At 40.1% G+C, this 23,672-nt stretch overlaps 1 protein-coding gene across 1 annotated transcript in view; it reads left to right on the forward strand.

Annotated features, from left to right (window-relative positions):
* Window positions 1–23,672, forward strand: part of CLVS1 (clavesin 1) — a 179,483-nt gene that overhangs the window by 64,809 nt on the left and 91,002 nt on the right. Inside the window, exon 3 of the mRNA XM_004484324.4 lies at window positions 11,160–11,334. Coding sequence (XP_004484381.1) covers window positions 11,160–11,334 — 175 coding nt within the window. The remainder of the gene's footprint in view (window positions 1–11,159; window positions 11,335–23,672) is intronic.

Raw genomic sequence — 23,672 nt, forward strand, 5'->3', positions numbered from 1 at the left:
AGGAAAATCAGTCCCATATCTCGGTTCTGCCACGTCTGGTCCTGCCAATTAATTTTGATAGTCACAGTTCTCTAGACTGCCACTGTCTTCTGAAAGCTCTGAAATTTCTGCTGGAGATAAACACAAAATTCAGTTGAGGATGGAAGTGTAGCTGGGGTAAGCAGAAGGTTTTTCTCCTTCTGGGCTCTGGTAGACCCTGGTTTCAGAAGGATACTCAAGTTGCCTGTTATCATTATTATTTGTGGAACATCACTAAGCATTAAATGAGCTAATCAAGACCAAGAATTCTTTCCATCAGGCTTGTCAAACTGATGCCTAAACTTAGAAACAGTGTAATCAGTGGAAAGTATCTCCCTGAGCCTCGTGGTTGTGAAGGTCAATGGGCAGCCTTAGGTCCTTATATCTCCTTATATCTTCAAAAATGCACCTTCTTTAAGACATCTTGAGGAAGATGAAAAAACTGAAGGTGATTACCAGGTAAAAGAAGGCCAACTTGGAAACCAGCCAACAAGTTGCATTTCTGTCAAGGGAGATGATAAAGCTTATAAAGCTGTCCTGAATATACTACCTATGAAATGAGATTTTTCTTTCCATTACATAATGATTTCCTGTAGCTCCCTCCTTTTAATCTTTCATGAATTTGATTTCTTGCTGCTATTTCAGTGCTTATGATTCAGAAGCTAGAATTTTTAAAAGGGGAAAGGATAAACCAATTTGGAAAACTTTGATCGTATTGCAGACTCTCCAGATTCAATCCATCTCTATTAAATCTTCTGATGTCAATTACCCATCTTTTTCAGGGCCCAGATTCCTAGTTTGGGCGATTAATTTTGGAGCTTTGGGAATTCTCTTGGCTTTAAGATCTTGTTATCTTGCCAAGAAATATTGAAGTTTAGAGTTTTTATTAGAGGTAGACAAGTTTCTGAGTTAATTAAAATTATGAGATGTTGCATACTTCCACCTCAAATCACAGCTGTGCTTTCCATGAAGTTCAGCATCTATAGAGTTGTTTTACTAATATACTTTTTAATTCAAGTTGCCTCACACACTATCATTAGAGTTTGTGGTTTTGGGAAGGAAGTTCTCGATTGCAAGAGTAATTGCAGCATATCACATAGAGTGAAGGAGTTCTGGGAGGGTAAAACCGTTCAAGGCAATTTAACACCATAGAATGCATGTTTTCCTAAGATGTCTTCCCATCTTATTGTTCAGTTTACTATCCTGAAAGTGATTTTATAGTTATAAGGGGAAGTAATGCTCAAGAAAAAGAATAATTGCTTTCAAGTGGTAGCTAGTATATGTCTTTGAACCTTGTGTACGATCTAGAAAGGCTGATAGTATTCTGTCAGAGGAGTAATGTGGCCATCCTCATGAAGTCACCCAAATTACGGGGACATCTGGCTGTTGGTGACCCCTTAGAGCTGATAGGATCCCAGCTCAGTGCCTAGTGCTCAATAAATTATTATGAAATGATTAATAAATAAATTCTTAACCTAAAAGTGATCTTTTATGGTATTTAGAAGATGCTGGTTTTTGCTGTGTTTGTCTTTCCTTCACATCAACTGCAAAGTCATTTTCTCGAATTCTTTGAACAAGAAATTGGAGGCATTTGGCAATCCTACATCTGTTTTCAGTTTCTAGATGTAGAAAGCCCTGGAGTGAGCTTTGGTCAGAGATAGGATGACTGAAATGCAAGTGCTAAAATCAATGCTTATTTAGCTGTATTAAATACTTATTTGCATTCTTGAGATTCTTCCTAGTTTTTGCTTTTCTGAAGCTACTCAGTTAAGGGAGTTACCAGAATAGACAAGCATGAAATTAATTTTTCTTGGTAGCTTAGTAATGGATCGAATGCTCACAGCTTTTTTCCTTTCTCTTCCTGCTTCTCCCTATAGACACCAGTCCAATCCCTCATCCATAGGGTTGGATGAAATTAACCCCTTACCCACTAGAAACCCAGGGTTTCTTAAAGTGGCTTTGGGGAACACTTTTTTCCCAAAAGACTAAGAAATCTCATGGAATATCAAGCCTCCTGTCTGTACACAGCCTCCCAGCATTTATTACTAACTATTCTAGGTTATCATTTTCTCAGCATCATATTTCATGCCTGCACTAACTTGATATGAATGTAGACATGTCCCTCTCCTAAACCAAAATCAAATTTTAAGGCTTCCTTTCCTTTCCTCTTCTTGGGTATACGGTATTCTGTAACACATGATTCTCTAGAAACTGGAGCCATGATGGAAAAAGTGCTTAAGAATATATCTGTCATCAGCACATCCAATCATACATAGAGCAGACATTGAATATTAAGGAAATTTACCTACTGGTGTCCCCAGAGTGGGCTTCCAAGTGGGTGGTTCAGTCTGCCTACTTTCTTGCCTTCACTAAAAGACATGGCACCTGCTAAGAATGATAGTTTATCCCATTTGAGCCCCAGGAATGCAGACCTCACCAAACCATGTGAGTCTAGACACTCATTTTCCAGCCCTGAGTATCCATCGTTGCTCTGAGTGGCCATTCTTTCTGTATAAGAACCAGAAACCAATGAAAGCATATCATCTCAGTTCTAATGTGGCAGTGCTTCTCTTCTCCTTAACCAATCCTTGCCCTCTCTTTCTTCACACACCGTATCTAATCGACCCCTTCTCACATCTGTCTCCTCTCCATTTGGCCCGGTTTAACCTCCCACCTAACCTATTACAGTCACCTCCTCCTGCTTAACTCCAGGTCCTCCAATCTACCCACTCCCTGTGTCCAGTCCAACTTCTGAAGCACAACTGCCATGGCTTCCCTCCTGTCCCAGAAACTTCAGTACTTCCCAAGCAAGCAGAAAGGGTCCTATCTTATTTCTACATTCCTCTTCTCTCACCCTGTGGCATGCGCAAACTTGCCATTGTCAGCTCTTATGCTGTTTATGGGGTTCTTCTGCCCTTTCTCTTCTAGTTTCCTGTGTCCAAAGCTCTCCATTCTTTACAGCCCAATTGAAGACTTTCCTAAACTCCTCAGCTGTAAGTGATCTGCCAGGCAATTTGTAACCCGTATTACTTTCTACCTGATATCATCTTTATTTAAGTGCTAATCAATACCATCATGACCTCATCACCTTCTAGGTATTAGTATGAGCTAGTTGCTCAGCTAAGCATTTATGTAAATTATCTCATTTCATTCTTTCCAGTGAGGTGGGTGCTAGAATCTTCTCTCTACAGGTGAGGAAATTAAAACAGTAACTTGCTAAGATCACATAGGAAAATCAGATTTTGAATCAGTCTGCCTAACTCCAAACCCAATGCTTTTTTTTTTAACCCTATACTTTAAATGACTGCATCATTGCCTCCCATGGACATATTTTTAAAAATCTCTTGTTGGTTTCCATCTACTAGCAGAAAGGTAGAAATATCTTTTTATCCTTTGTTCTTCCACAAAGTAGAGCTGCATTGAATCTTTGCACTACCAACTCCTGACTCTTTATTCAGTACCAGATATTTCTAAAAATTTTAAAGAGGATATTGAATGGTAATTAATTGAATTAACTGTTGAAGTGAGCACATAAATGCATTTGATATTTATTTCATTCTCTTCAATTCTTAAAATTCAGAAGTACAGGGGCCAAATATGATAAAATATTGGTTTTATTTGTTCACACCATCTCTATTTAAACAAAAAAAATGAAATAGAAGGGAAATGACTTTAGGGGAATTAACAGTAAATGATGAAACATACACACACACAATTTATACTATTCTTTTCCACAGAAACACAAACAAGGAAGTACATTGGCAGATTGGAATCTGTGAACTTCAGTTTCTAGTATATTTTTTTAAAGGAAGCTTTAGATTACATAAATGTTGTGTCAAAAATATAGGAGATTCCCACATACCCCACCCATTCTCCCTCCCGTATTTTCCCACCTTAACAACATCTTTCATTAGTGCGGTACATTTGTTACAACCCATGAACACATATTGAAGCATTGCTACTAACCATGGTCTATAGTTTACACTATAATTTATAGTCTGTTTCACACAATTTTATACATTATGACAAAATGTATAATGGCCTGTATCTGCCATTGTGATGTCATGCAGGACAATTCCAATGTCCCAAAAATGTCCCCATGTTATCCCTAGTGATGCCCACTCAGCTTCCAATTGAGAGGGGGCTTAGATCGCACTGGGCAGATGGACAGAACTATCTTGCTTGCAGTTGTAGATACTTTCTGTTTTTTGAGATGGGTGTTGCCCATCATTGTCCTTTTGTTATATCAATACTTTGAAATATGGTGCCTATAACCAGAAATGGAGAAGCCTGCAAGGATTGATCTAGAGAAACAGTCTTTTGTCTTCATGCTTCACTGGAATGAAAGAATCCTCTCTTCACCATTTTCATTGCTATTTTCTCTAATATAGTTCTAATATAATCGGCACCCTGTTCAGAGACAAAATGATCAAGAAACTGACTCTTGTGTTCTGTCCTCAGTCAGCAGAAGTTTGGTTTGGGGGAGGGGTTGGGGCTGAGGATGACTGCCTGTTACTGTTTCCTTATGCTTTTGTCATACTCACAGAGAGAAAGACGTATGAAATGGCTAGTGTTTTTATAAAGCATACACTCTTTTAACTGAGATTCTGAGACTTGAACTGAACCAAAAAACTCAGGAAGCAGATGGAAATACTTTCGATTGCCTCTTATCCGGAACTCCACTCACAGGAGCTTGGCCTTCCATCCTGTAAGATAATTGATTAGTTTACAATGCATTATTCTTTTTATACGATGCTGAGGCTTTGAGAGTCTAGATAGTCTCATATTACAGCTATTAATAAATCACTAGGTAATTCATCATTCTGGAATTACAAAGAAAGTCATGCAAACAAAAATCCAAAAGTTTTCTATATTGAGCCGAATAGGATTAAGCTGGAATAGATGAATATTTGTTTGCAAGGTCCTTCCTTCCTCCCTCCCTCCCTCCCTCCCTCCCTTCCTTCCTTCCTTCCTTCCTCTCCTTCCTTAGCCTTCTTTCCCTTCTCCTCTTCATATTATGTCCTTTATCAAATCACGTGAGTCATAGTTAAATCCAAGCTTCTGTACTTTGGGTGACCATCCCTGCTGAGAAAAGTAATTGTCTAATTTGACTTTCCAGCTAAGATTCAGGAGAGCAAAATCAAGCTTAACCTGTTGCTAATATTAATTCTATTACAACAAAGCCAAATATTTTTGTTAGCATCCCCATTGCACCTAGTACTTTTAGAATGCAAAGCAATATTTTCACTTTTTCCCTGATGATCCCATTGAGAAATAGGATTCATGTGCATAGAGGATGATGAGACAGACTGTCCTGCTAAAATCTGACACACATAGGAATTATTAAAAACCCATATAAAAATGCATCACCTCAGTTCTCAATCTCAGAACAGTTTCCAAAGACCTTCAGGCATAGTGGATGAAAAAATAGGTTCATCCTGACCGCAAGGTCAAGAGATTTTATGTTAGAATTGGCCAAAGAGTTTTAACTACTGATATCAATAGACTTCCAGCTGTAGCATAAAAATTAACATACGAATAGACATTGTGATTTCTGAAATGCCTAAATGCTTGCCCACTGGCCCTTTTGAAGATGTAGAGTTGCTTGCAACCAACAGCCATCATATCCTTTATCTCTACATCTAGTCAATATAACCTGTCTTGTCTTGTATGATTCTAGCCCTGGGGTCTAGGTTCTAGACTCTCCACTACAAATTCAAAGCACAAAGGGGTCACTTCTTGAAACTTAAGTATCTCTGCATTGGTAAGAGCTTGCTATTTTCCACTATTTACATCTCATTTGTATTATGCCACAGACTTAAGTTTTTGAAGTATTAGGTAACCCTGGTAGGTGCTCAAAATCCATAATGGGCCTAGAGGAGCCCCCACCAAATCTTGGTGTGTATTTCTGTCTTTCTCTCCTATTTCTCAGCAAGGTCTGTTCTTTTCCCCTATTTCCCAAGTAAAGTCTTTTTACTGGCCTAACTAAAAATGACAACAACAACAACAAAATAAAAACATAAAAATAAGAAAGAAAGAAAAAAAAGATTAAAAAAGAAAACCAAAATGACAACACTAGAACCTAAAATGAGTCACATTAATAATCTCTAATTGTTCACAGTATAATGATGAAACCTCTGTAAATAAACTATTGCTAAGTCCTGGTTAATAAGAAATTATCCTTTTTGGGGGAAAATTTCAAAGTTTTTTATTTTTTGGTAATGCAGCTCTTTACATTTCTTTGGCAATTTGCAGTTCACATGGCATTTTCAACATACATTTGAGAATATAATTATCAATATAAAATTGATATCATTCATAAATGACTATGTAAGCACAATGGAAAGTATAGAAAAAGATCAAAGAAATGTAAATATCTATTTGTCATCTAATAATTCACTCTGATACAAGTACTAAAATATTCTGATAGAATTGTAATTGCAGGCAATTAAAAGAAAATAAAAATTATTTTTGCTTGGTTATCAGTGTTAGACAATGTATAAATCTAAATGAGTTGACAAAATGAGAAAATTCTGGAAATGTCTTCTCCCATTCTCATTTCCACAATTTGCAAGAAGTAGCTGAATTATTTATGATAATCATTTTGGTTTGCTTAGAAACCTTGAGGGAAGATTCACAGAGAATCATCAGGTATTTTTTTAAGTAATTTTTTTTGTCTAGAACCATTTTAGATACACAGAATTATTGTGAAGACTACCTTGTACCCAGTTTCTCCTATTTTTTAACATTAATTACAATTAATGAACCCAAATTGATACATCCTAATTATAAAGTCCTTACTTTTTCCAAATATTCTTTGTTTTTACTTATTGTTCCTTTTGCATTCCATGATTCTTTGTAGAACACCACATTGCATTTAGTCATGATTTTTCCTTGGCCACCTCTTGGCTGTGACAGTTTCTCAGACTTTCCTTTTTTATTGATGACCTTGACCATTTCGAGGAGTACTAATCAGGTATTTTTGTAGAATGTCCTTCAACTGGGATTTCCCTGATGTTTTTCTCATGATTAATCTGGGGTTATGGGATTTGGGGAGGAAGACCAGAGAGGTAAAATACCATTTTCATCACATCTTATCAGGGGAAAACACTGTCAACATGATTTATCGCGTTGATGTTGACCTTGATCACCTGGCTGATATAGTGTTTTGTCAGATATCTTCACTGTAACTTTACTCCTTTTCCCCCTTTCCAAACTGTAATCTCTGGGAGGAAGTTACTATGCTCAGCCCACAATTAAGGAGTGAGGACTCATGCTCCAGAGGATAGAGTAGCTGCATAAATTATTTAAAAATTTTAAAAGATGGGAGGATTTCACGGGTCTAAAGTGCTGTAAATAAGAAAGAGGAAAAAGACGAGGAAATCCAAGTGAGGAAGCCGGGAACTAACCAAGATGATGACTGCAGTTGAAGTAGTCCATGGGGCCACACTCCCCAGGGGAAGTACATCTCAAGACTCCAGACATGTGCCATTCGAGTCTTCCCTGCCACCCAGTTCCTTAGAAAAGTGAGAATATTCAAACATTTGGACACTGTAATGAAGTCCAGAATCCTTTTACTTTTTCCCCGAGATCATCCGCTGAATACACCACTCCATTCACTGCCAATGTTTATATCCTCTAATAGGGCTTTGGTCTCCAAATGCATAAAATTGTTTTTCCGGGTTTCCCATGGAATGCAATGTTCTTTCTTAAAAGTGGATACATGATGGAGAGATGTACTGTCTCTCATTTATACAGGGAGTAAAATGAAGTGGAGATTAGGTGATTTTCTAAAGATATTCATAATTAAATATTTCAACTTAATCCTTAGCACTGCCTTAAAACTCCCCAAGAGCTACTTATTTCCAAACACAATGGCCTATCTACTTTCTTATTCTCCTTGATCTTTGTTACATTTGACTTTGGTATTGGACAGCAATTGCTGTGTGACAAACCATCCCAAAACTCAGTGACTGAAAACAATAATCATTTATTATTGTTCATCCATCTGCAGGGAGCTGGAGTTTATCTAGGCTGAGTTCATCCTGGTATATCTGCTTCTCAGAAATATCTGCTAGTTGGCTGGGAGGTCACTCGTTGCATGTCTCTCATCCTTCTTGGGAGTCCAGCAGGCTAGAGGGGGCATGGTTTTCTCATGGCAATGGCAGAAGGGCAAGAGAACAAGTGGTAATATCTGAGGTCTTTGAAGGCCTAGTCTCAAAATTGTCACACTGACATTTCTGTCATCAGTTAAAGCAAATCACATCATCAAAACCAAGGTCAAGACTCTCCAGTTCATTGGACTTCCTCAGGTCGGCTAACAGGAAGGTGATGATGGTCAACCACTACACCAGGGAACTGAAAGGGTCTACAACTGCAAGCAGGAGAATCCCATCCATCAGCCATGTGGGCTCTAAGCCCCCTCTCTATGTAGAGGTGGAGTGGACATTGTCATCCCAGGGTCCTCAGGATGGAGGAATGAAATATGAATTAGAGTGAACTTACTGGTATTCTAGTATAGAATTATTGTCAATCTAGCAATGGAAGAAATTATATCATTGATGTGGAGACAGTGGCCATGACAGTTGCTGAAGGCAGGGAGAGGGAAAAAGAGTTGTGATATGGGGACATTTTCAGGACTTGGCATTTTCCTGAATGATATTGCAGGGACAGATGCAGGACATTATACATCCTGCCATAATCCACTGAATGGACTGGGAGAGAGTGTAAACTACAACATAAACTGTAATCCATGCTACGTAGCAGAGCTCCAAAATGTATTCATCAATTGCAATGAATGTACCACACTAATGAAAGTTGTTGATGTGGGAGGAGTGGAGGGTGTGGGGACTGGGGTGTATGGGAAACTCTTATATTTTTTATTGTAACATTTTGTGTTATTTATGTATCTTTTTTAAAAAAAGATTATTAAAATAAAATAAAAAGCAAAAAACAAAACAAAACAAAAAAACAACCAAGGTCAAGGAGCAGCAAATTCACCCTATCTACCAAAGAGCCATGGTTAATATGCTGATGCAGGGAGAAGTGAAGAATTGGGGCAAGTGATACAATCTATTATACCCATACTCTTGAAACATTCTCCTCTTCTGCCCCTCCCTCCCTCCCTCCCTCTCTTCCTCCCTTCCTTCCTTCTTGGTGCAATACCATCCTGATCCTCTCATTTTTTATTATTTCTTTAGTTCTTTATCTTCAGCCTCAGCACTGAATGTAATTTTTACCTAAGGCTCAGTCTTTAGGGCCTTATTTTCTCCACGTATATCTTCTTCCTTGGAAAGTTTATGCAGGACCAGACTTCCTAATGGCCAGATAGTCATTTTCAGTGACCATTTGGCATTTCACAGTTTCATTTGAATCATAACCCCATGTGCATAATCTTTGGTCCTACTCTACTGAAATCAATGTTTCTTCCCAATACAAAACTTCATCTCTGAAGAAGACTTGGGTCTTTAGATAATTGCTTTCATGTGAATGAAAAAACAAAATAAAGCTCTGATGAAGACATACCCTATATTAATAGTAGTATAACATCTCTATTAATGAAAAAGGAACAGGTCTGAAAGAAAATAATAATGATGAGAATATTATAAACCATTTCTGATGAGAAATGGTTAAAGCTACTAAAATTTTTTTTAAATCTAGAGATTATATAGGGGTCATGAAAACCATCTTTAGATAATTGAAAGTACGTAATGTGAGAAGACCTGAGGTTTTTTCCTTTGTATCAGAGCTGCATCCATTGGGAAAGAAAAATTTAGCTCGATATAAGAAAGAAATATTTAGTAAGAAGAATTGTACAGAAAGGGCTGTATATCTTTATCACATGTGACACTCCTCTCTCCTAAAATGTCTCACTCTTCCTTCTCCCAAGAATCCATCAGAATTCTAACCATATTTCAAGACTTATCTCAAGCCTTCTTCCCTCCATAAACTCTTCCCTGACTACTCAGATTTTATTGATTCCTTTCAACTCATGTTGCTAATCTCCCACCCCACTGCAACAAAATTTAGAGCTCCTTGAAAGTAGAGAATGTGGTAAGAAATGTAAGGCTGGGCTTATAATAACCCTTCAGTACATTTTTACTGGTTAACTATTTGATCACAGATTTCCTGATTTTTAATCTGGGGTTATTATGTTTCGTTAAGATTTGAACCAGGTTGGAATGCTTAGAATCTTATTATTTCATTTCATAGGAAGATTGGCTTCTGATTTTAATGATAGCCTCAAGGGAATAGCAGATTTTGCCATCCAAGCTTATATTTTCCAACTCACTTGTGGGAAACACTGAGTTTAGATATCCTTTAAGATATTAAATTTACAGTGCAGATAATTTGCTGGGTGTACAACATTTAACACAGAGCAAATATGTCAACATTTCTTCATGTCTGAAAATTATATAAAACCAAATCAACTGGTGACTGAGAATTACGATATGGAAGAACACACACAACACTGAAGAACTGTCACTGTAGTTTGTATTCAGGTCTGCCTGTTGTCATAGTTACCAATGTACTCAATGAGATTTCCCTTCTGAACCACACTCTATAGACCTTCAACGAAAATAAGCTATTCCCCTTGCTTTATTTTTCTCTATCCATGAATTAAAGCTAAAAAGAAAAATAGCGTCAATTGCACAGGTGGTATTACACTTTTTGCAAAATTTTAAACATACAAAAGGAAAAAATGAGGTTTAATCAAAATAAGTGCATCTGATTGAGGTTGTACCTCATTTGTTCAGTAATGAGGTACTAGGGACACAACTACAATTGCAGCCTATTCCCTTACCCACAGAATATAATGCATTTCAATGAGATGACATCAGGGCTGTGGTTCAGGCTGCCTGTAGAGACCCATGGAAATTCAAAAGAGGGACTCCTCCTGGAGTTAGAGGGTGGAGGGGTCAAATCTAAGGGAGACTTCCATCTCATGAGTCTCGAAGGATGGTCCCTGTGGAATCAAGTCAATGCATTTTTTGGTTGCTCTGGGTACAGGACACCTGATGTTGCTTGCAGGCTGGGTTCTTGGAACAAGGAGGTAGAAGAGAAGCAACGGCACATGTAATGTGTTATCTGTCCCCTGCCAATTGTTCACAAAGAGCTTCTCCTTTCTGCTCTGGCCGTAGGAACTCCTTCACCGACATCCTGCGTGCCATCCTGTTGTCGTTGGAAGTCCTTATTGAAGATCCGGAGCTCCAGATAAATGGTTTCATTTTAATTATAGACTGGAGTAATTTTTCCTTCAAACAAGCCTCCAAGCTGACACCTTCCATCCTCAAATTGGCCATCGAAGGGTTACAGGTAGGTTCAACGAATATCCCATGTGAGACTATGTATGACAGTGTACGTTTTCTTATTATTGCAACCAAGAGAAAAATAAAATTCACCGGTGAATACTCCATAATCTTACCTCAACCTGAATTTCAATGTTTGTTGTTTTTTTAATTATCTTTCATTTTCATTAATAACTCTAAATTGCTGTTGCCACAGCACAAATTACCCACTGGAGCAATTATGAATAAAGCTTGGAGACATTTAGCCTAATCCACCTGAGAGTTCACAAAAATTAAAACTAGAAAACATCTGCTTTATGAGCATATCCTATGCAGAGGTGATGTGGGAGCTTTCCAGATTTTCCAGGAGCATCTCTGTGCCCCAGAAATGTACCCTGTGGATCATCACTTCCCAAAGCACAACGTATCACAGTGTTTGTGCCGCAGTAGATAACTCTGGTGCAAACAAAGGAAGCAGATGCCATGCTCCCTTCGGTTTCCACAACCAGTTGTCAAGACTTTGGGGAAAGATTTCTGTGCTGGGCAGAAGTTTTGGTAGTTAGTGTGTGGGATCCCCTCTACTTTTAAGGATCAGTGATGCTGCGAAGAGTGAAGCCAGAGAGGAGATGCTGCTTAGCATCCTAGGGATACATTTCTATAGAAGAGAAGTGAAGGCCTCTTTCAAGGAGATTCAGAACCAGCTAGATGAAAGTCATGTCCCTTCTTAATTTCTGAGGAGCACAGAGTCAACAGGTGACTACCCTCTCCCTGTAGATGGCAATTATATGCAGCCATGTAAATAACAAAATATGGTCATTGGATGCTTCTCAGATCAAATAGCCATTACTAATGTTCTTCAAAACGATGGTCTAGGAAACCCATTTCATTCATTCCCCTGACTCCAGTGGGGTGAATAGTTGAGGGATCTGTTTTTAAAACTGTGGCTCATTCCTATTTGGTCCCCAGCAAAAGTTTGGCACCAAGTAGGGCTCTGATACACATGTTTGTTGAATGGATGTCGTTTTATGGAAATGGTTTGTTCATTTCCCAGGAGAGGAGGGGTGAAGCAGGCATTACTTCTCAGAAGAGGAAATGCAAGTACACTGTCTGCTTCAGAAATGGCAGATAATACTGGGTTCCTATATCATGCAGGATGTTGGGGGAACTTTCTGAAGTTGCTATTGCATTTTTAGACTCTGAGCATCCTGCCTTGACTTAAAACTCCCAACCATATATGTGCATGTTCTTTGCTCCCAATTACTTTCACTTAACTCAAATTCCCCTTTACTCCAGTCTCCTCTTGTCTAAGCCCCCAAATATCTGATCTCTCCCTCCTTCAAGCTTTTTTCAAAAGGAGTTTTAAAATAAGCTGCAGGGTTTATTTCATGGCCTAGAGTTACACTGTCCATATATCCAGGATTTTCTGTGCTAGTACAAGCATCATGTAATTTTGTTCTTTTCAAAATAGGTAATTCATGACATGCATAAGTAGATGTGATTCAAGTTATATGCCTTTGTACCACTTTTCACAGATCAGGAAGGAAAATGTCCTTTATCTGACCCTATGTTCCAATTTTATTTCTGAAAATGTGTTGATTACATAATGTGTCTCTTGCCAATTTCACTAGTCTGATGTGGGTCTCACCGAGTTAATGCATACGAGTGTGTTTTAAAAGGTAAAGCTAGAGGTAAATGGAAAACTATTGTGACAAGAAATGCTAGGTGGCCTTTGGCAGGACAAGTTGGGTCTCTTCTCGGCTTCCATGTGTCATGTTCCAGGATGCAGGAGGAATTCCACAATGTCACAAGCTTGAGTTAAAGAGTAGTCTCTCCTGGGGCCAGGGTTGGGGGCTGTCCCCCCAGCATCTCACAGAGAGGTGGCCAGGCTCCTTTGTTTCTCTTCCTTTTTATAAGGCAAGGCCAACACTCTTTTTTCTTTTTAAAAAAATCAGTTTTATTAGAATGTATTCATAAACCATACAATCCATCTAACGGGTACAATCACATGGAAGGAAGATTATGAATTTATTACTATACACTACTGTCCATGGTTTGCTTTGATTGTATTTTTGCCCAAATATCACCTTGTTATGAGCACCTTGTAACAGTAACGTTTCAGAGAAAAGCATTCTGATATATGCACTATTAGCCATACTCATTTTTCACACTAGGGTTTGCTATGCTAGATAGTTCCATGTTTCATTTTTTAGCTTTCCTTTTAGGGATATACACAAAGGTCGGCATTCTCGATTGTGAGGAATCACCAGGGCATTCCAGGCATTCTGGAGTCAGGCTGTCGAATGGGGTACAGCATTCTCTGGGACCTCTGTGTGCCCAGCCCCTGGAAGCTGGCTACCTCCTGCCAGGAGGAAAGGAGGCCTCTGGTCCCAGGAGAAGCTGAACATTAGTACGGCGCCTCCATCTCAGGTACAGACACTCCCTTCCCGTGCTGTTTAGCTCACTGGCTTGGCACCTCTGAAGAAGCACTCAGGGACTCTGTGTCCAACACTGCTTGTGCCCCACAGTGGTGGTTGGCTCGGGAGGTCGCTGGCAGCTTTTCTGTCCAGGTTTTCTTCTTGTGGGGCTTTGGGGACATATAGATGCCAAGATCGCCCCACCACTGGCTCTCCTAGTGACCTCTCTTCATCACCGGGATTTTCTTCATCCCCAGAGTAGACATGGATCTCTCTGACCTTTCCAAAAAGTCATAACTGGTGCTGAGCAGAATCTGTCCCTTTAAGGTCCCCGCTATTGTGAAAAGAAGGTTCCATAGGGATCACCGCTCATCAGGCATGAAGGTTCAAGATAAATTTCACAGCACCACGGCATGGGCGGGGCAATAGACGGAGAAAGGGAAAGCTTACACAAGGCCAGTGGCAACAAAAGAGGAGAAGTCACGGCTCCTCCTTCCTCCCATCAAAGCTCAGAGAAGAATGAAGAAGCCAAGGTGCTCTGCTGGACAGGCAGGGGTGGGATGGAGGGCTGGGGAAAGAGACGGAGGTCCCGTGTTCCACTGAAAGGAACATGCTCTTTCTCTCTCGCTGCTGTCCTGCCTTTCATAGGGTGTGAGAAAGTAGCCTCATCAGGGGTGAATTGTCAGCTTTCTCTGTGCTACGCAATCTGGTCTGGGATTTTGACTATTTGTAGGAGTTGTCGAGGTTGACCTGCTCCTCAATCCCTGGAGAATTTGGGACCCTGGGATATTATAGGTCCCTCCCAATAGGGTGTTCCTCCACTCCTGCAGGGAGAAGAGCGTGGGGTGATTCCCAAACGTTCACTGTTCAGGCAATGAGGATCTGAGAATCGTTTTTGGTCTACCCTGCACCTGGCCTCACAAACATGTTCTAGAACTCTGACTTTAGCCCCATCACCTGGTTCTTACTTCTACATAAAGACAGGCTTTCCACAAACCCTTTCATTACTAACAGTCACAGGTTGGGTTCTTTGGGGCTACTGATGTGGACAAGGAGGTATATGTGCAAGGAACTCATTAGGGATGGCTTTTGGGTTCAGCACCTGTGGAAGGGAAGCTATGGAGGAAAGTTCAGCAGAAGGAGAAGCTAAGCTGAGATTCCATCTCAACAAAGGCTTCAGCCAACTTACCCAGCATCCTGATGCAGGGATGAACCTTCAGAACCACTGGGGCCAGTGGTAGGGCCTTCATACTTCCAGACTTCTGTCACGGATGCAGGATGCACCGTGAAGGGGTTGTGGTCTTAGGCAGAGTGGCTCTCTTCGGCTGAGGCAAACTCCAAAGTGCTGCCAACTCTGAGGACTTTCTTCCCAGCAGCTGGGGATTCATGAATAAATCCTTCATCTTGGACAGCATATCACAGCTTCCACCTTATGCAAAAGCTGCTTGGAACATCCTATAATGCAGTATTAAGAGATTTCCTTATTCTAAACCTGAATATAGATATGTTTTTTTCTTGCTTACAATGGTCCCAATTAATCTGAAAGTGGAGGTGATAGCAGGTAACATGGAGGTGATGGGCAGTGGGCTAGCAAATCAGAGACAGGGTCTTTTATTTGGTCTACTAATTGCACTTTTGTGATTGAAAAGGTAATTAAATTGTCTCTGATGACAATCATCAAATAAATGGCACATGCATTGAACTTTGGTTACCCTCTTCATCAGCTGAATGAATGAGTCCTAATAATAATCATAAGGAAGGCTGCTCTTCAAGGAATCATCAGATTTTTGCATCAAAAGTAACCCTGTATCAACCAGGCACGAAATGCTAATATATACACAATCCTCCTTTTAGAGCAATGCTTTGAGTAAATGTCATCATGGTTGAGACTATTATGTTGTCCCAGTTATCCAAATATTCCATGAATATTAGTTGAAAGAACGTTAGTTCAAATACTAATTTGGAGATTGGCTGAAAGTCATTTCCTCTTGCTCTGCGGCTTGATCTCCTAAATGTGTCAATAATGTCTAAAAGAGCTGTTATATCTGCTCATTGTGACTTGTTTAAATTTTAATCAAACCTAAAGTAATATTTCTGCCGCCATTTTAATACAATACAGCATTATTCTCATTTCAGTCAGGGAATTGTGACAGAATGAGCGACACACTGAAGTCCTGCTCTCAAGTTATGCAGTGTTTCCAGAATCAATTTTTGGAATGATTTCTTGTAAAGCACTGCAGTCCAACCATAACAATCAACACAGTGTTTATCAATGTTCAGCCAACCCAGATACTTCCAGAGCTTACTGTGCTGAGGAGTTTTACTTAGAAAGAGCGGTAGCCTTGTGTTATTTGCAAAATATTTGATTCCTTTAAGGACCCAAACATTTGTTAAGTGTTTATAGCATCTACTTTCCACTCCCTGGAGAAGAAGGTCGAAGCAGTCTTCTTTTTTTCCTCCTTCCGTCTCTCCTCATTTCATTGCTCATGTTTTATCCTCTGGCCAGTCAGTTTCCTTTGTCAGCTCATTAACTCTTCAAGGTCTACGGCAGGCTCCCTCCATCCTCTTTTCAAAGATGTTTTCATAACATTCACATCGACTTCGATTCAGACTCTCCCAACCGCTCTGAGCCCGTCTGTTGGAAAAGGGGGCCCCGTGTTTCTCCCCGCTCCGCCAGGCTGGGCCACGTCGAGCAAAGCTCCCAGGCTCACCAACAGCGGGGCCGCCAGACTCCTTCCCGGCCCTTGCCTCACACGGCCTCAGGCTTCTCTTCACTCTGGCCTCCCGCCCACATGCTACTTTTCCCTCCTTTTACCAAAACAGGTGCTATGTTCGCTCCTCCTTCGGGAATCCAAAGAGCCGTAGCCCCTTGAAAGATTAGTGCAGTTACAAGGCTGTTAAACCAGTGGGGCACAGGACAGGCCCTGAGGGAAGGGGTAGCGTTGTGATTAGCAATGTGGCAAGGCAGGCCCAGCAGACACATTTTAAGTGAGCAGCAGCTTCTCGTGGAGTTTACAGTCGGTGACGCAGACCTGCAGACACACTGACTCACGGGGCGTCCGTTCAGCATAAAATACAAGGATGGCAACGGACAGCCAAGCAAGCCTGGCTTCCTGGAGTTTACATTCTACTGCCTTGCTCCTCGAAGTGTGCTGTGCAGACCAGGACTATCAACCTCTCCTGGAGGCTGTTAGAAATGCAGATTCTCAGGCCCCACGCCAGACCTACTGAATCAGAATCTGCATTTCAGCAAGAGCCAGAGGTGATTTGTATGCACGTTAAAGTTGAGCAACCCTGCTCTAACCTATGGTCTTACAGTATCGTACAATGGGTCTCTCCATTAGCAGAGCAGCTGGAGGGCTTGTTACAACTCCAATTGCTGGGCCCACTCCCAGCGGTACTGATTCAGTAGGTCTGGAGCGGGGCCCAAGACTTCACCGCTCTAGAAAGTTCCCAGATGCTGCCATGCTGCTGCTATGGGACCACACGTTGGCACGGGTAAGAGCAGAGTCCCACTGGCCTGGTTTCAATCTTGGCTCTGCCACTTGAAGGCCTCAGGCAAGCCCTTGAATCTCAGTTTCCCTCATCCGGAGGTGAAATGTGGTGTAATAAGAGTGCCTCCTTCACAGGTTTATGATGAAATGAGGCAGTCCATGACAAGTGCCCGGGACCCAGCGCCTGCTGAGCGTTGGTTAATTTCGGGAAGACTGTAGACCAACCCTTTTCCGTGGGCTCTGTGGCTCTAATATACTGATTTACATGAAATCACCAGTGCCTGCCCCACTCCTGCCCCCAGCTTTGTGAGTCTGGTTACCTGAAAATTGGGTCTCAATGGCCTGTTCACTGAACTTGAATGAGAGAGCTCATCCTTGGGCACCCTAGGTAACGACGTAAGTGCAGATTGGGGTCACCAGCCAGGCAGTGGTACTGAAGGTGCCTTTTGACTCCATTCCTGGGGTGCGATCCTTTTAATTATTGCCCAGAAGTCCAGGGATGACTCTACTCCCGAAGCCTTTGCAGTTTGGTGATTAATGGGGCCAAAATGCACCTCTTTCATCCTGTAGGACTCATTTACGGTCTTTTATTGATCCTCCCAGTTTTTATGTATTAAAAAAATATTAGATAGAACTTATGGAAGGAAGGGAATATCTGTATTTCACCAAGGCGGTGCTTAATTCCTGTTTCTAACTGCTCCATATATTGAACACTTTCCCTCTAGGCAAACTTTTTATTTTACTTTCTCAGGCCACTAGGCCATAATTCTGGATTTGCAATAATGCAGGATATTATTAGGCGATATTAGAGGAATAAAATATTTCCTCCAATCCTCTACCTTATTAAGTACCAATTAAATTCAGGAAGATAATTAGGGCTAATGACACTCATGTGATTCTGATGGCAAACAGTATGGGCCATTTAAAAAGGTTCCAATTAAATAGGTCTACCCCTGGCATACTTTTGATAAAGGGTTTTTCAGAAACACATGAGTTATAGACCTGGCCAACCCCTGATGCAGCCATTCAAAATATACCAAGTCTTTACTTTGAGCCAATCTCCAAGGCAAACGAGACACAGTCTCTGCTGTCAGGAAGGCCACCGTCCAGAACGGGGGCAGCAGCCCTATCAGCAGATGATGAAAGCACGTGGCGTGTGCTAAAAGTGTTTTATGCACAGGGTTACTACTATCTCAGAAGAGGCACCTAACCCAGTCAGGAAGAGCCAGGATTGGCATCCTGGGTGCGACCCCAACTCAGCTGATTCTTAAAGGATGGGTGGGAATTAGGCAAGTGAAGGCAGAGTGGGAGACAACCTGGGCCAAGACACCAAGGTAAGACAGCTCAATAGGAGAGAGAATCAGGATAACTTCATGTTCCCAGAGTGCTAATGTGCCAGGCAAGAAGCTTGTGTGCCCATGTGCCAGGCTGAAGAGCTTGATCTCTCCTTGCAGACATTGGGACCACTGAACCTCTTTAAACAAGATGGCAGCATGGATTGATGTTTTACACTGGTTCAATTTGGTGACTCTGTGCAAGGAAGGTTCCAAGACAGGGAAAGCAATTGGGATTGAGAAAGTGTCTTTATTTTGGTTTCTGTGGGAAGTATGCAAGGTTAGGGCAGGGCCATGCCAGTGTGAATAGGCTGGCAATATTGGAAGTGGTACCCCCACAACTGGAGCCAGAGTTATCTAGGCATCACAGGGGTGGAGCTAGACCACCTAGAGATGTTAAAGCGTCAATTTACAGAAGTTTAAAATTGTGGTTAATACACCATGATCTGGGTATTTATAGAAAGTGACTCCAAGCGCTGCAGTCCACTGTTCATGATATAAGAAATAAGGAGAGTAGTCACGGGTGTCACTGATGTCTAAAAGCAGGTCATATTTTTTGGTTTAAGTTAAAAATAAAGCAAACTATTGATGATAAGGAGGACAATGCCTACTATTAGTCTAGAACTTAAAGTACTTCCACATAGTGTCTTATTTGATCTTCTCAACAGCCTTGCAAAATAATCAGAGTGGGAGACTGACAAATCATCACTTTAGAATAAAAATATGAAAATAATTGATTGGAAGAATTGATCAGACATCAGTTCTAAATAAGATTTTCATTGCCTTGGAGGCTAATTAAAGACCCCAGGCTTTTTGTTGTGTCCCACCATGAGAGAAAGTGGACTTTGTTAGAATAAATAGGTTACAGTCCATCTCCATTGTTCCCAAATCGTAGTGTTTATTGCTAAGAAACCAATTAGAATTGTTAACCCTTTAGCTCAAAAAGAAAATTTCAAAGTCTTTGTTTTTTATTTTTATATTTAGAAACCCAGAATTTTGCAAAAATATATCTTAGTTACGTGTCATATACATCCAGAGCACCACATAAATTGTACAGGTGAATTTTCAGAAAATGAGAGCATCTAAATAACCAAACACACATCGAGAAAAGAATACTACCAGGGACCCAGAGCCCCCGGGCTCCCTCCCAGAACCTAACCCCCAAAGATAGACACTGAAATTCCAACACCCTAGATTAGTTTTGCTATAGTGCAGTTTAATTTGCAGAAGAACGAAATGATTTAATCCCTAAGACCAGGTGTTCCTGCCTGTGTTGATCATTCTTTGGTAGTATGACAATCTTTTGGCGTCCCATCTGCCTGTACCTTTTTTCATTAATGAGTTCATCTTATTAATATCTTTATTTGGAATATAATAAATAAAATTATTCTAGGGAAAACATTAAGGCTAAGAAGAATATAAAGTAAGTGTTGCAAAATTGCTGCATTGAATTTATATACTATGTCCTTAAGGGGGTCCCACAATCTTTCACTTAGAGGTGATTTATTCTCATTTACACATGAGTCTAGGAGAGTTTTTCCTGTGATTTCCAAGCCCCACCGCACAGTAGAAGCCTCAAACAAGAATTTGGTTAAGGGGCTAATCCAAATTAACAGACAGACTATATCAAGAAATAACAGCTGATAACCAGGGAAAAAACGCAGAAACCAACAATTTTACTACTGAAACTAGAAACCATCAAGACTGAGGCTGTTTGTCAGATAATATGTGCAGTCATGACCCTAAGTTATTAGGAAAAGTTTATTGAAAAATACCACGGAGCTATATTAAATATTAGACAGATTTTTAAAATTTTTTTCTTTATTTTTAAAGGAACTTTAGATTACACAAATGTTACATTGGAAATATAAAGGATTCCCACTTTTCATCTAAAATAGTTATCATGTAAAATTAAACATTTACAGTTTGAGACAAACCCTTAGTTACTTGCATGATTACGAGCCTCAGAAATTATCAATTCTCTGAGAACATAAAGGTTTTATATATCATGAAAAAAATAGTTTCCAAATTACCAAGGAAGATATCTTTAAAGATTTGACTTGAGATTCTCTGAATTGGGAAAAATAGATGCTGTAAGCACCTCTTAGCCATTGACAACTGTAACATTCTCTAACTCAATTTCTACCCCAAATCCCCACTCTTGGGGGCTCATTATTAAAACAATTTTTAAGGCTGCTAATAATGGTGAATAAACATACGGAAATGCAAAACTGCACACAATCCCCCTCAGAAATAAACGTTTTAAGCTCCCCAAAGCACTATATTAGGATACCTGCTCTTTTCACTTTACTGTACACAGTGAACAGCTTTCCAGTTTTAAAAATATTTTAACTCATTGTTTATAATGACTGCATAGTATTCCATTGTTTAATTATATGATAACTTACTAACCAGTTCCCAACTGCTGAATGTTTAGATTCTCCCCAGTTTTTCTCAGTATGGTATAAAATGCCGCCATGAATGTCCCTTTAGCTAAATTTGGGGGCACATCAGTTACTTCCACAGTATTATGTCTTAGTTTTGCCCGAGTAGCTAAGACAAATACTACACAATGGGCTAAAGAGCAGGAACTTAGAGGCCAGGAGGAGGCCACAATCATGGCGCCTTCTCCCTGAAGACTTCTGCGCTCTGGTGCTGGCTTGTCGCACTCCTTGGGATTCCTTCCTAGAGCCTCTGCTTCCCGTCAATGGCAGTGTCCTTCCGGGTTCCCTGAAGGCCCTGACCTCATTCAGCCAGGCCACACCTTCACTGAAAATAGCATCACACCCACAAGAATGAGGAGTCAGATTAAGAACGTGTCTAAATTGGGGTACATATTTCAATCTACCAGAGATAAGTTTCCAGAGGTGAAATGCATATATTTTTTTGAAGAGTTAGTTATTTATTTCCCACCCCACCCCCCTCCATTGTCTGCTCTCTGTGTCCATTTGCTGTGTGTTCTTCTGTGGGAGAGAGGCGATCATTCTCTTGCACCACCTCAGCTCCCTGTTCTGCTACGTCTTATTGTATCTCCTCTGTGTCTCTTGTTGCATCATCCTGCTGTGCCAGCTCTCTGCGTCAGCCGGCACTCCTGCACAGGGCAGCATTCCCAGGCGGGCTGGCAGTCTGTGAGGGTCAGCTTGCCTTCACCAGGGGGCCCTGGGCATAGAACTCTGTACATCTTATATGGTAAACGGGAACCACATCCGTTTCCCCTGAAATGCGTCTTGAAGTGATCTATAGAAGAGCTTTGAAATTCACTAGCAATACATGAGAATCTGCTTTCCCAGCTAAAACCACCACTGGGTATTATAAACAAGTTTTTGTTTGTTTGTATCCTCCCCACACTGCCCCTGCCACACAGCTTTTTTACTTTAATTTACATAGTCTTTAACTACTACTGAGGTGAAACACTTTCTGTACATTCATTTGTCTTTGGATTCTCTCTTCTTCACATCACCTCCTAGTGCAATTCCCTCATTTTTGGTTGGGCACATTTAAACTTGTTTTGTTATTAATTTGTAAGAGCTTTTTATTAGTTAAGAAAATTTACCTTTTATCACTTAACACAATTAATTTTTAACAATTTGAATTACAATGAAGTGTTCATTTTGCAGTGCTTATTTAAGGAAGTTTATAAAGTTAATAGGCTTCTCTGTTAAACTGCCTTTGCTAAGACTTAGAAAGTCCTTATTTATGCCAAATATTACGTAACGTTCACTAGCATTTTCTTCTAGACTTAGATATTTTAATTCAATGTTTTAATCTATCTGAAATTTATATTTGAAAAGATGTGAGGAAGGGATCTAACTTAACTGTTTCTCCATGCATTTCTATTCATCCTCATACTGGTTGTTAGATAATGCATCCTGAAATGTACATTAGAAGGTGGATACATCAATGCTGAGGGAATATTAAGAAAATGAGTGATCAGAGTAGAATTATTCATTAAATACTCTCTGTAAAAAATTTGAGCCAACTTTTGATAAGCATGAGTAAAATGAATTGGCAAGGATGGGAAGATAAACTCACTTCAATTCAGCAACTATTTATTCAACCTACCATGCACCAGAATTCCAAGCAGACGTAAGTGGAGCACCCAGCTGGCCATCCTCCCAGGACAAGGATTAGCTTGGTGTTGCTTTGGAGCCATGTGGAAGAATAGGAAAAATGAGACTGGCCAGGTAGGCACAGGGCAGTTTTTATAGGGCACAAAGGGTGGGTGGAAGAGTTTGGAAAATACCTTTCTTTCCTAAGGAATTAAAAAATATACCATCATAGAGATCATTTCCCCTACTTCAATAATACTAGCATGAAATTTTGTGTTTTAAGGATGTTTAGGGGAGAGTATTAACAAGTCGAAAGAACTTAGAAGATTAAGCTAATCTCTACTGAAATGTCATTAGTTGAGAACAGTAATCCCTAATGCTTTTATCCCTGGACTCATTAAGGAGTTGGAAGAAATTATGAATAACTTTTTTCATTCACTGAATGAAGTCTTAGTTAAGGTATTCCTGGAAAAAGCCCTAGGTATTCCTAGGGCAAAGTTAGAGTGGATTTAAGACTTTGAAAGGTGGAACTCAGTTCTAAATTTATAGAAGACCTGATTCAGAAGCTATGAAAGAAATTACATCTTGATAGATCTAAAGCATGAGACTATTTTGAAATACTTTTTCAGGTCCAAACATTTATTGTTGAATGCTTTGGTCCATAGTTCTATTTCTTGATTGTTCTTGTGGTTTTCTCCTATAATGCCATCATTTCTTTATGTTTACAAAAATTGAGAGTCTTACATTTAACAGGTTTTTAAAGAAAATTCACTACATATAATAACTCTGTTAATCCTGAGTGTGATTGGTAAGTCATGAATATTATTAGCTCTAAGGATAAACCTAATATCCAATATTTAAGAACTTCCAAGAGCTGCCATACTCTTCTCATCTACTGACTTTTTTCTCCCGTTTCAGCTACCGAATTTCCTGCCTGATTACAAATAAATTATAAAATTTTCTATTTCTGCATTCCTGCTGATACCTCAGCCTGGAATGCTGCCCACCGATTCCCACCCCTACTCTCGTAACTTCTTAAAATTCTAGACGTCCCTTTCGATAAATCTGATGGCAT

This window comes from Dasypus novemcinctus, chromosome 14, assembly GCF_030445035.2.
Source record: "Dasypus novemcinctus isolate mDasNov1 chromosome 14, mDasNov1.1.hap2, whole genome shotgun sequence".
NCBI classification, from domain to species: domain Eukaryota; kingdom Metazoa; phylum Chordata; class Mammalia; order Cingulata; family Dasypodidae; genus Dasypus; species Dasypus novemcinctus.